General features: G+C 56.1%; 1 protein-coding gene across 2 annotated transcripts in view; it reads left to right on the forward strand.

Annotated features, from left to right (window-relative positions):
- Window positions 1-8,376: 8,376 nt before the first annotated feature.
- Iffo2 (intermediate filament family orphan 2) overlaps window positions 8,377-13,315 on the forward strand; it is a 42,942-nt gene continuing 38,003 nt past the window's right edge. For both annotated transcript variants that reach the window (XM_076861147.2, XM_076861148.2), the window contains exon 1: window positions 8,377-9,361. In XM_076861147.2, the coding sequence (XP_076717262.1) occupies window positions 8,706-9,361 (656 nt within the window). In that variant the 5' untranslated portion in view covers window positions 8,377-8,705. The remainder of the gene's footprint in view (window positions 9,362-13,315) is intronic.

Genomic DNA, 13,315 nt, shown 5'->3' on the forward strand with positions numbered 1-13,315 from the left:
GGAGTGGGGTCACACCTTCGGGGCCGCTTCCTCGGATGGCCCAGGGCTTGACTGAGACGGGGAGGTGAGTCTGGGCTCCTGGCAGGTGACCAGCGTCCAGGTCACAGAGCACAGGCTGCACCTCCCCTGAGCCCCCCCCAGCAGGCGTCCCCATCCTGCCCCTGGGCGGGAGCCCTTGACCTTCCCTGAGGAGGGGGACCGCCAGGAGGGGAGCCCAGAGGGGGAGCTCGGGGTTCCTGGCCAGACTCGCTCTCGCCCTCAGACCACCCCAGGGGTTTCCCCAGAGGCCAAAGGCCCCCGGGCTCCATCCGATGTCACCTTCACGGCACAGGAGGCGGGGCCATTCCGCTTTGGGTGCCAGGGTGAAGGGGGTGCGTTCCATCCGCTGTGGCAAGTAGTGGCAGCCCAGGGGACCGTGGGTTGGAGGAGAGGAGCCTTCGGGCCTGGGCAGCCGTGTCGCGGTCCTGGTCCTACCACAGATCGGCTGTGAGATGTCTGCAGGTCACCTGGGCAGTGGTGGCCTGAGCGTGTCCCCACAGCACTGCCGTGAGATGGAGCCTTCGCCTGGGCGTGAGGCCTGACTTGTTGGTACTGGTGGACCCCAGCGACCCGCGGCAAAGGCGCTCTCATTAATCCCCGTTTTCTGCCTGATCTTGAGCTGTTGCGGCTGGACGCTGTCGGGGGCCCTCTGTCCCCTCAACACTTTCCTCTGACCCCGAGTCTCCACCCCCATGGACACCTGTGAAGCCATTGCCATCCGCTCCCTCTCACCAAGACGTCAACCGACAGCTGCTGCTGACTCCTCCTAGGGACGTGTTCACACAAAGGGGCCTTCACAAGCCGGGGAGCAAGGAGCCAGCGCCGGCGACTTCGACATCTTTGAGTACAAAACAATGCGTGCCTGGCGCCGATCTGAACCCTTATTCATTCTCCCCAGGCAAACGGAGGAGATCGGGACCTTTATCATCACCCTCCTCTTACAGAGGAAGAAGCAGAAGCCCAGAGAGGTCAAGCAGCTTGTCCAGGGTCACTCAGCTGGTAAGTGACAGAGAAGGGATGCGAACTCAGGTCGCCCTCCCCCAGACCCTCTGTGGCTTCACGTCCCCCAACGCTCTCTGGGGGCTGGCACGGTTTCAAGGTGCTTCACACTCATGATGACCTCTGCCACATCCGCCTGCAATACCCTTGGCTCCTATTTCAACCTCACACGGACCTGAGACGTAGATGTGTACAGGGGGGATCACGGGGCCGGGGGGGGGGGTGGTCTGGGGAGGGGTCGACTGTCTTCGGGGGGCCTCTCCTGCTATTGAGATTCTGCCTGTGAATCAAGGTCACAGGACCTTTGAGGACAAAGTTGCTTGGTCCCGAACACTCCCCTCAGATGGTGGGAATGGTGGGGGCCGGAGAGACAGCACAGTCCCCTGTCCACCGTGGCTGCGTCATGGCCCTGGGTAGGTTGTGGCGGTGTGAGCCGCCTCCCTCCAGAGCACAGCGGTGGCCTTCGCGCTCCTCATGGGCTGTCGTGAGCCTCAGAAGAGAGAAGGTGCTCAGAGCCTGGGGCCCAGGGCGTGTTCGACTCCCCTGTGCTCCCTTGTCCCCAAAGCCACCTCTGTTCTGTGGTCTCCTGACACCTTGCCTGGTGCCCCTGTCAGACCACTCACCAGGTGTGGACTGTCCTAGATATCTTTGTGGCTGGGTCCGGAACCTTCTTGAAGCCAAGGGCCACAAGCCGTCTCTCGGCCTCCCACTCGATCCGGGGTCTTTGACACATTCATAGCCAACGTGTGTGTTTCTTCTCGAAACAGAAATACGTTCTCATTTTCCATTATTGTTCTTGATTCAGAAAACACATAAAGGGATTTTAAAAAGTCAAAGTCATCTGCTGGCCTTTGGGATATCCTTCTAGATTTTTCTATGTCTATACACACCTAATCTCATATTTGTAAGACAAACAACTTTCTTTTTTTTTTTTTTCCTTTGGTGCCAGGGACTGAACCCAAGGGTAGGTAGTTGACACTGAGCTACCTCCCCAGCCCCTTGAGTATTTTAACAGGGTCTCACTAAGATGCTTAGGGCCTTGCTAAGTTGCTGAGACTGGCCTTGAACTTTCGATCCTCATGCCTCAGCCTCCCCAGTTGCTGGGATTACAGCCGCGCACCATCGCGCCAGCAAAAAATACACTTCACAAAATGGGTCCATCTGTTCTTTTCTGTGTGGTTTGGTCGTGGTGCTGGGGTGGGACCCAGGGCCCCCTGCCTCCTGGACATGTGCTCTGCCACCCGGCGACACCCGTCCTCATTCGTGTTCCATACTCTTTGCTTCAGCCATAAGCAGTTTCTCTTTCTAAGCCAATAAATACAGACGTGCTCTGTCCTGTGGCCTGCCCTGAGGGGCTCATCTTACGCCAAGATTCACTTAGTCAATCACCTGTCGCTGGACACTTAATGACTCCCGCAATCTGTTTCCAGTTGGGCTGACCAGGTGCGGGGCAGGTGTAGACCAAGAGAGCCTCTGAGTCCACCGTGGTTATGAAACAGCCACTGTGTGAGTGGCCAGGCCGACCCAGGCGGCTCTGCGTGGTGAGTAACTTCCAAGTGGCGTTGAGGACAATTAGGGAGCCCTGGATGAGCTCAGACACATTCCTTCCCTCCCCGGCCTGGAAGGGGCCGGCCCTCCAGGAAGAGCGCCTGTGACTCACTCTTCTCTTGCAGTCGCCTCCCGGGAGGTGTCCCTGTTGCTGGGACCTGGGTTGCGGCAGCAATTGAACCGTGAGGCCAGAGGACCTGCCCTGCTTTCTTCAGAAGGCTTCCCTGACACGAGAAAACCATTTGCAGACGGGAAGCTGGAAGGGAGGCCCTCCCGCCCAGTGGCCCAGTGGTTTCTGGAACTCCCGGGGTCACCCTGGCAACTACTCTCCCACCCCTGTCCCCTGCTCAGCTCCAGCATCCTCCTCCGGCCGGGGCAGGCGTGGCACCACAGCCACCCAGGACCTGCTCAGGGGTTTGCACCTCTCATCTCCAGGTCCTCAGTGCCCCTGGCCTCCCCGCCCAGCCTCAGTGCCTCCACCTGTAGAGTGAGGTCTTTCAGATGGGTGAGGAGGGGACGAGGTGGTCCTGGGGGCGGTGGTCCAGGTGAGCTAAGTGCTCCGCCATCCTCGCTCCGGGGCCAAGGTGAGGATGAAGGCACCTCCGCCCTGCACCAGAGGGAAGAGGCTCAGCTCATTTTGTTCCTGAGGCCAAGGGTCCATCTCTTGGGCAGAGAGGCCACCTGGCACTTTCCAAAGCTTTCAGATAACGATAAAAATGAGGCAGGAGAGGCCATCTCCCCTGAGGGAGGGCTGTGGGCTTTGGAGTGACCTCAGAGAGCCACCCTGATCTAGTACTTACCCTCTACCAGGCATCCTTCCAAGGACTTCAGAGAGAGCATGTCACCGAACTCTCTCCACAGCCCCAGGAGGCAGAGGTGTCGTTTATAGATGGGGAAACTGAGGCTCTGAGAGGCCCAGTGTCTCACGCCCAGGAAAGCGCCGTCTTGTTCAACGTTGGGCTTCAAACGAATTAGGGCACATCAAAGAGAAGGGCGCGTGTCCTCCAGGTGGGACTTCTGAGTGCACTGGGAAGAGTTGGAAGAGGAGGGTCAGCCTGGGCTGGGCGTGCTGGCTCCGTGGTGCACCACGGAGGGAGGAAGGTTGTACTGGGGAAGCTAGGAGGAAGTGGTTTCATCGTCTAAAATCAAGGGACGCTCAGTGCTGAAGATCAGCTAGGCCACAGACAGCAGAACACTTCAACACCTTGGTGCACAACCCGATCACCCACTTGGAAAACTGCTGGGCAGTATCTGGTAATGCCCAACCCGCTGGCCCCCGCTGACCAGCATCTCTAGAACCAAGCCTGAGAGGAGCAGGTGCTTACGTTCACCCTCCCGGTCCCGAACCGGGCAAGCACCCGAATGTCCACCGGCAGCAGAATGGAATAAATCAGTCGTGCCGCGTTCCACACCGTGAGCCACGACACGACACAGAGAGATAAGTCCTGCACATGGCTACCTGGTGGATCTCACCCACACAGCACTGAGCAACAGAAGCCAGGGCCACACTACAGGATAGAAAGGGACCAGGGTGGGAAGAGCTTTTGGAAGGTAGCCACTGAAAGGAGCCGAGGGAGCCTCCCAGGGTGTGGGAAGCAACCTGCTGAGAACCTTGGGGGGTCCCTGAGCTGTGCACCCACTGAACGTGGCTGTGCCTCTATCCGGAGCCACAGCAAAACAGCACAGAAGAAATGCTCGGATCAGTGAGAGCCAGCCAGCCAGCCAGCACGGGGCGGGGCGTGTCCTGGAGGAGTCAGAGCACAGAGAGGCTCTGAGGCAAGAATGCAGGTGACATTCCTCAGCTTGTCTCTGCCTCATTGGACCACGTCCCTGTCCCTCGCGCTCTCTGTGCCTCTTGCCACTCATTTGGAGGTTTCTACTCACACCGAGGTTTCCACCACCCGCCAGAAATCACTTCGACAAGCTCACTCCACAGTCCCCCTTTGGGTGTCAGGGAAGGGGCTACAGTTGAAAGGAAAGGACTGGCTGGGAGGTCAGCGCTGGGTTCAAAGCTTAGTTGTGCCAGGGACCGTGGACCCTTCTCCCCTGTGAGCCACTTCCCCATCTGTACGAAGTTCTTGAACAAATGAGGTTTTAGGGAGAAGGCTGGGGTAAAGGACATGCTTAACAGATACCTGTGGGACACTCTGGCGCCTGATGTGGGTGAAATCCACACCCTTTCTGATGAAGGCCAACTCACCTAGGAAAACTGTCGAACCAAGAGGCAGCTTAAGCCGCTTGTAAGCCTGGGGCTGCCAGGCAGGACAGGCCAGCGAACTGCGGCTGATGCCCTGATGAGCAAGAGTCACCTTTTGTGCCAAGAACTTTTCTTTTTTTTGGCTGCTGCTGTCATTATTGTTTTTCTGGGGAGGAGAGGTGGGACATCTTAAGAATTTGCTTGTTCACCTGCAGCATGGTGAGGACTTGTGGCCACTCCCTTCCTCTGTACCATCATGTTTTACTGCTTGCTTTCATTTCTCATGAAGAAACCTGACAGGAATGTTCTAGAAACTGCAGCCTGGGGGTGGGGAGGAGGGACACGGGGGGAGAGGGAGCCATGCATTCTTTGTGGCACCAGAGAGGGCTACTTGGCATGGGACTGGGGACGTGCTTTTATCTCCTGCTTCTTTACACAGTTATGGACTTTCCTCGTTTGCTTAGGGAAAAAAAAAAAGGTGAGAAGATGTGATGATAATAGTTGTCATTTATTGAGCATTGCTGACATTGAGAGCCAGGACTTCTAGCCTCAGAAGTCTCCAGATATATATGGACTGGAAGTAAGGAACTAACTCGTTCTGGTTTGCTCAGGACCTTCTGGGTTTTGGCAGTAGAAGTCCAGCTTCAAGGGAGACAACCTTGGTCCCGGGGAAATTGACATGCTGGTCTCTGGAAGGCCGTTTATTAGATATACCTGCCCCTCACCTTACCCACATATCAAGACACTCAGTATCTCCTTTTTCTCCTCTGTGGCCCTGAAACGATTTCCCAGCCACCTCAATTGTGCGCCACCTGTTCCTATGGCTTAGCTTCAAGCTTCAAGCTCAGGAACCGCTCCTGCGACTCCTTTGGATCTCCTGGCCTCTGCTCAGCCGTCTCCCCCAAGTTCAGCTTCCTCCTCTGCACCCTGGATGGCCTCTGCTGTCTCCAGGAGCTGCCCTGGCTCTCCGGAAGCTCCCGCCTCAGCTTTCAGTGTAGGATCAGTGCCCAAGCAAGTGCCCAGAAACGATCATGGAGCGGCTGAACTTTTCATGCCCAAGGCAGGGCTGCCCCCATCAAGAGGATCTCCCACCCAATCCTAGGGTAACTGTTGGCAGGACAGATCCTTCCTGGAAGAAGCTTTTGAAGCCACTCCTAGGGTGTGGCTTCTTAACACTTTCTGTTCCATGGGCCCCTCAGGCATCTGGTGAAACCTGTGGCCCCTTCTCAGAGTAGTTTTTAAAAACACTTAGGATGCATTTTTAGTGCATGCAAATAAAACCATTTAACTAAAATACAGACATCCAAGTATCAAAAAAGAAAATTTGAACAGTAAAATGCTCTTCTTTATTAAAACTTTAAATAATAAGATTTAATGATGGGGGCTGGGGATGTGGCTCAAGCGGTAGCGCACTCGCCTGGCATGCGTGCGGCCTGGGTTCGATCCTCAGCACCACATACAAACAAAGATATTGTGTCCGCCGAAAATTAAAAAATAAATATTAAAAAATCTCTCTCTCTCTCTCAAAAAAAATATTCAAAGATTTTAAAAACAATTAAAAAAAAAGATTTAATGGTGGGTCTAATATGATTTTCAGAGTTGGGTAGCTTACACAGTCTCGCAGGATACCTAGAGTAACTGTGGCATGATATGAAAAACATCAGTGGTTTGTATTAGTGACAAAATCCCAAGGGCTTCTACTTGCTGCCTATTCATAACCAAAGGATATACTAAGTACCATTTAGAGATCTGGGAATGTAAAAGATTCCAATGACGTGGGCTGCTCAGAATTCTAGCCTCAGCCCCCTTGGGGGTCTAAGAACCCTTGCTTCCGGGCAAATGGCTTTTGATTATTTAGGTTAGATAAACAAGAAAATCACCAACAGATGAGAGGGCCAAGAGTAAAGAATGGTGGCCCGATTAGGCTGAGTTAAGCAGAGAAAGGATACCAGGTTGGTGAGTTTCCTGAGCTCAAAGGCGAGTCCATTTCAGCAGGCAGCAAGAAGCTGGGGTCAAGGGAGGGAATATGCGGAGAGTTTGCTCCAAATAAAAAACAGAGACTAACATCACACCTCAAAGTCACCGGGAGCAAGCCTGTGTTTCCTTTGTGTCTCTTTTGTCACCAAGAACAATGAGACATTGTCTCTAAAGACAGGGTAACTGCCCTCAAGCTTACACATAAAGAGACAAGGCCAAAGCAAGTTAATAACAAGACAAAAATTAAATGGCAATGCGAAAAATATTGCCAGGAGAATCTGGAAGGTGACATATGTCTGGTTATCAGACACACAGTGCAAGCTGTAGGTATCCAAAGGCGGTTGTCGGCCTTCCTCTGAAGTTTGTGGTGAGGATGAATGCACAAATTAACAAAAGGCCAGCAGTGGGTGTATGTGTGTGTGTGGGGGGTTTACAGTATGTGTTTTGCGATCTTTGGGTTTTCTCAGGTCTCAATGACCTTGTCTATAAAATGGGCACAATAATCGAGTATGATCACTGTCGTATATTAATGTTTGCAATTTGGTCCAGGAGACACCAGGAGACTGGAGAACTTGGCCTTTAGGGTGATAGATGGTGAAAAACCTTTGAAGAAATGAATGAATGAACGCGCCCCCCTCACTGGTTCCGCCCAGGTGCTGCAGCTAGGGCGGTTGGATGGGACAGACCCCCATCTCTGGGCTCAGCTGCATCTCAGAGTGAGAGCAGTGGTGGGGAGGTGGTCAACAGCTCAGGGGACGCCAGAAGGCCCAGGCGCGGCTTGCGGGTGTCATTCTGAGGGTCTTTGCTTTACTTCTCCCGACGCCCCTGGCGGCCTGGAGCCTTTGTGAGTACTAGCCCGGGTACTAGCCTGGGTGCGAGCAGGCTCGCAGTGTCCCGGCAGATCTCGGGACTAAGAGGCCCGCAGCCAGCAGCCCAGGAGCCTAGGAGCCGGGATCCGCCGCATGGGGGACGTGCGGGCGGAAGCGCGGCTTTAAGCCGGGAAGGGCGATCTAGGCTGTCCCAAGTCGGAGTGGGGGTGGGTGCCGATGTACCTTGGCATGCTGTGGTCCCTCAGCCCTTCCAGGCCGTGGTCACCTACCTCCGTGGGATTTGGGGTAGGGAAATTTGGGATGGGAGAGGTCAGAGAAATGGGGCCTCCCCAGCGGACGAGATGGGGGAGATGGGGGAGGGGAGTCCCTAAAGGGGGAAGCGAGCGCTGCCGAGGCTGCCGGCCCCTTTAAGAGGCCGGACTGGCTCTGCGGCGGTTCCAGCTAACCAGGTCCCTGGTGCAGGTCTGCGGCCGGCGTTCACCCGCCGAGAACCCGAGCTGTGCGGGTTAGCAGGACTGGACGCAGGGGAGGGCGTGGTCCAGCCGGGGAGCTGGGAGGAGCCAGAGCTGCGGCAGCGGGTCCACTGCGCCAAGAAAGCGGCGGAGCCGGGGGAGTGGGAGGAGCCTCAGACCTGTGGGCGTGGCCGGCCCTGCGGGCCTCGGGGGAGGAGCTTCTGCAAAGGGAACGCCGCAGAGGGAGGAGGGGTGGGCGTGGCCAGACCGGGGGCGGGGACAGCGTCTGCAGTGGGAGGGGCCGCCGCAGAGCTGGTAGTGCCGGCCGAGAGTCCTCTGCGTGCGCCAGCCGCGGCCCCTTCACAGCGTCTCTGACAGCCCGGGCGGTGGGACCCGCGACCCTTACTGGTCTCGTGCAGTCACCGCGGCCTGCACCGCGGCCCGAGGAGCGGCCGCGTCCCGTCCTTCGTCTCGGCGCCCACATCCGGGGGCAGTCTAGCCGGCGGTCGCCGCGGAGGCCGCATCTGGCGCGCATCTGGAACCGCCCGGCCGGCCGCGCTGGAGCCCGCGCCTGCCCTGGCCCGGCCGCGCCGGGAGCCCTGCCCGGAGCTGGAGCCTCACCTGGAGCCGCGGGTCCGGGGCCCTGAGCCACGCAGCCGGCGCATGGTGAACTCGCTGCTATTCGGGGAGATGGCCTTGGCCTTCGGCTGCCCGCCGGGCGGCGGCGGCGGCTGCCCCGGCGGCGGCGGCGGTGGCGGTGGGGCCGGACCCGGGCCGTCGCCGGTGACGGCAGCGCTGCGAGACGACCTGGGCTCCAACATCCACCTCCTGAAGGGGCTCAACGTGCGCTTCCGCTGCTTCCTGGCCAAGGTGCACGAGCTGGAGCGGCGCAACCGGCTTCTGGAGAAGCAGCTGGAGCAGCAGCAGAGCGAGCGGGATCGGCGGCTGCGCTACAAGACCTTCTCCCGCGAGCAGGCGGTGCAGACGGGGCCTGAGCTGCTGCGGCCACCAGTGCCTGGCGGCGGACACGGCAGCGGCCCGGCGCCCGGCGCCAACGCCAATACCGTGGCCCTGGGCTGCCTGCCCCCCGGCGGCGGCTCGCACCCGCAGCACTACGGCCGCCTGCCCGGGACCATTTGGAGCTACACGCAGGTGCGGCGCACGGGCGGCGGCGGCGTGGAGACGGTGCAGGGCCCCGGCGTGTCCTGGGTGCACCCCGACGGCGTGGGCGTGCAGATTGACACCATCACGCCAGAGATCCGCGCGCTCTACAATGTGCTGGCCAAGGTGAAGCGCGAGCGCGACGAGTACAAGCGGAGGTGAGTGGGGCCGCCCTTCCCCCGCCTCTCCCTGGGAGGGGGCGTCCAGGTCCAGGCAGCTGCGGAATGTGTGCGCAGGAGGGCAGGGCGGGCAGCTGGTCCTGGCAGGTGGGCTCTAAGCTGTGTTTGCAGAGTGCTATACAAGCGCTGGGAGGACTGTTATCTAGATCAAGAATGGGGGTGGCGCTGACTACGGTAGGTTGGGGATACCTCGGCGCCTACACTGGTCCACGCACGTTGTTTTCTATGGGACGTAATAGTCCGCGGTGTTGTATGTGATCTCATTTTGTCCTCTCGGCGGTGCAGACTGTGAGGTAGCGTACCCCCCATTTTGCAGACGGGGAAGCTGAGGTGCAGAGATGCCAAGTGACTTGACCCAGGAGACTGGGCTAATACCCGGTGAAGTCAGGATTTGCTTCAGTGACTTTGCGCCTGGCTAGTCTGTCTCCCAACCTAGGTGTTTCCCCAAGGATGTGGGAGGTAGGCTCCCTCCCTCAATGGGTGAAAAGAAAAATCTCTTAACTAACCCACTGCCTTTGTTTTTTGAATTTAATGATATGTGTGTGAAAATGGACGGATCTGTCCCTACCCCGCCGTCTTGTTCCAGTTCCATAAGGTCCAGCTCCTGGGCTGGAGAACCATAATTACATCACACTGGCCATGAGCTTTTAAAAATGCCTTCTCTTCTCCATGCTTCTCAAGTCTCATAGTTTATTGAGTCCCAGTGAACTCAGCCCTAAAGATACCCACCAGGAGATAACCTTGGATCTCAAGACTGGACATTAGATGGACCCAGACCACAGACTCTGGCTAGAGGTGAGGGACACACTGCTTGCAGGACTGGCTAGTGTGTTCCTGCCCAGGCCTGATTCTCTGGCTGGAAAACTGACATTGCTTCCCGCCTGTGTCTTGATTGACAATAAGGTCTGCTTAGCTTTCTGATGAGTGGGGTCTATCTGCAGCATCTCAGTCCTGGATGGGGGAGGGGCCTCTGGCCCTGGGCTGCTGTCTCAGACATGGACAGCTTTGCACTTGGAGTCATGGCTCGGAATCCAGAAGGACTTTTCGTTCTCTCCTTAATGTCTGCTGAAGGAGCTGGACAAAGTCTCCTTCCTTCATCTCCCACTGAGCAGGCTAGCTACTGGGAAGGATTCTAATGCCGGCTCCATCACCGGCCAGAGAGATGGTTAAACCACTCACAAGCCCGTGTGCTCATCAGAGAAATGGGAATAGTGAAATAAACCACAGTGCTCGAGGGCAGAATAGGATACTGCTGTTTGTTTTTCAAGGTACAGGGTAATTGAGGGGCTGAGTGAGGTGGTGCACTCCTATAATCCCACCTACTCAGGCCGCTGAGGCAGGAGGATTGCAAGTTCAAGGCAGGTCTGGGCAACTTAGTGCCACTCTCAAAATAAAGAGCTGGGGGTGTAGCTCAGTGGTAGAGTGCTTGCCTAGCATGTGGGAGGCCCTGGTTTAATCCCCAGTACCTCCAAAAGAAAAGTAACCAGGTGGATTCGTTAATGATGACAGACAGTTTGTCCAGCCAACAGGAGCAGAACTGTCTGGAGCTGGCAGTGCAGGGTGGTGAGCTTCCTTCTGGGGTTCCTTTCTCTCTGGAGGACTTGAGAATGGCCTGGTGCTTTTATAAGGAGGCCACCCCTCTGGCCCTAGTGATCAGCCCTGTCTGGGCGGGTCAGGGTAGGATGCTTTCCATGGTGAAACTCAGGGAGGGATGGGCCGGTCCCTCCTGTCTGCTGCTGTTGACCATGTCGTCATCGTCATCCCACAGACTTGCCTTGTGTTTGTCTAATGGTGTGTGTGCTCTGCAGACCTGGGTACTGGGAGATGGGAAGGCTGTGCCCAGTCTTGGAGGGAGATGGGTTGGCATTGAGCAACGATCTGTTCAAGTTGCACCCAGGGCGTGGGATGTGATGTCAGCCTTTGGCGCTGGCCTGGAATGAGCCAGCGCTCCTGGGGCAGGTGGGGTGCAGGTGTCCTTCTGTCTGTCTTTCTGGGGTGCGTGCATACCTTCCCCACCTCCATGATTTTGTGCATTGGGAAGAACCATCTTTTCTGAAGTCGATTCAGGCCTCATGTTGGATTTTTCCAAAGTGAGCAACCCCCTGCCTGGGGCGCAGTTTCCCTCCCTGTAAGCCAGGTGCTGGGGCTGGAATTGTGCTCCTTGCAGTCCTGGATTTCTTCAGCCATGCTCTAGGGGTTCCTTGAATACTTCATGCAAATTGTTTTAACAAAGTGTTACAAAAAATGTCACAAAAAATGTCCTTAACAGCTTTGTAACAATGTTGATACGGTCACAGAAAGTGTCCTCTCCTTTAAGTTCTTGGTGTTGACTTCCTGGACTCCACTAATGTGTAACTTGTTCACAGTTGACCTCAAGGTCCTCTTTCCCCTGGTCTGTTTGTCTGAGGGTGTTTCGAGATTCCCATGCCAACTGCGGAGAACGATTCCCTATCCCAGCCCCTTACCTGTGTGCCTCAGGACTTCTTTCATGCTCTGCAGCCCAAACTGGAGATGGAATCCAACTGGATGCGGAACTGTCATCCCTAGTCCCCGTCCTCACTGTTAATGCATCAAAATAGATTAATCAGTTGCACTGATTGGATTGAGAATAGGTGACTGTTAGGTACTTGAGCTGACATTCTGTTTTTATTTGTTGATATATTGGGGTTTCTCGTAAGAATTTTCTTTGGGGGGACGAGGGTAGATATATGATCAACTTAAAAAAAGTTTAACAAACAGTGGGCTACACGATTTCAAAGGGTTTTCCCAGCCTTGACAACATGAAAGTCTGAGTCGAAGCTCCTGGCCTGCCTCTGTTCCCCTTCCCAGGAGAGGAGCCACGCACGGTCTGGGAGATGAGACCAGGATTGGCCACTAAGGCCTCCGCTCCGCCCAGGAAGTCTAGTGTGGACTCCTGAGTGGTGACCAATGGAGGGAGCCTGTCTAGGAAAGGACATGTCCCATGTGCCTGTGGTCACCTGGAGGAACCCACAGCCTCAGGGGCCCCACTGGCTTCCTGGTGTGTGCAACTCAGTGTTCTTCAAGCTGGGGGCTTTTCGGGTCCCACCTCCATGATTTGTGGCTATTCATGTGCGACCCCTGTGCTGTTACCTACGTGAAGTAGCTTAACGGCTCTATGAGGCCTAATTTGCATATCATGGAAGAAAGTCACCCATTTGAAGTATATTAATGGCTTTAAGAAAAGGTCCAGAACTGTCAGCCATCTGCACAGGCCAGATTTAGAATCCTCCGTCCCCCGGACACCCTGTGTGTAGACGTCGCCATCCCTGCCCGCTGCACAGTCGGGACCTGCTCTCTGTGTGTCCATGTGCCTTTCCTGGACATTTCACGGTAGTGGCTTTGTGCTCCATGTCGTCTCTCATGTCTGGTTTCTGAGGCTCACGTGTCTTTTCCTTGCTGAGCAGCCTGTAAACCACACGGCTCATGCGTTCACCTGCACCTTCCACTGTAGTGTAAATTTAAAGAGCCGCCCCTGCTCCCCTCTCAGGACCATCAGCCTTGCTCCACCATGTCTAGGGAACATGAGCCCAGGCAGAGCTTCTGGCCGGGATGCCCCGCCCTGGCCCTGCTCACCACTTCTTTGGTTTCCCCTCGGCGCAACCAACCATTTACCACGTGGGAAATGCGGTCACTGAGACCGTATAGAGCGCAAGGTTGTCAAGCGTTGATCTGGAAACCAAAACAAACACACTCCTCTGTCACCCACCAGTGTCACCAAAATATCCTGTTCTGAGTTTGAAAGCTGGGGGCTTTCCCCTGGGAGATTCCTGCTGAATTTATCTGAACTTTAAACAGGAGAGTTTTCTCAGTTGACATCAAGTAGACCTGGATTCCAGGTCCAGTTCTACCACTGTGTGCTGTGTGACCCTGGGGCAACTGCTGCCCTCTCTGGGCCTCAGGTCATCCACCTTG

The sequence above is a fragment of the Callospermophilus lateralis genome, chromosome 7 (assembly GCF_048772815.1).
Source record: "Callospermophilus lateralis isolate mCalLat2 chromosome 7, mCalLat2.hap1, whole genome shotgun sequence".
NCBI classification, from domain to species: domain Eukaryota; kingdom Metazoa; phylum Chordata; class Mammalia; order Rodentia; family Sciuridae; genus Callospermophilus; species Callospermophilus lateralis.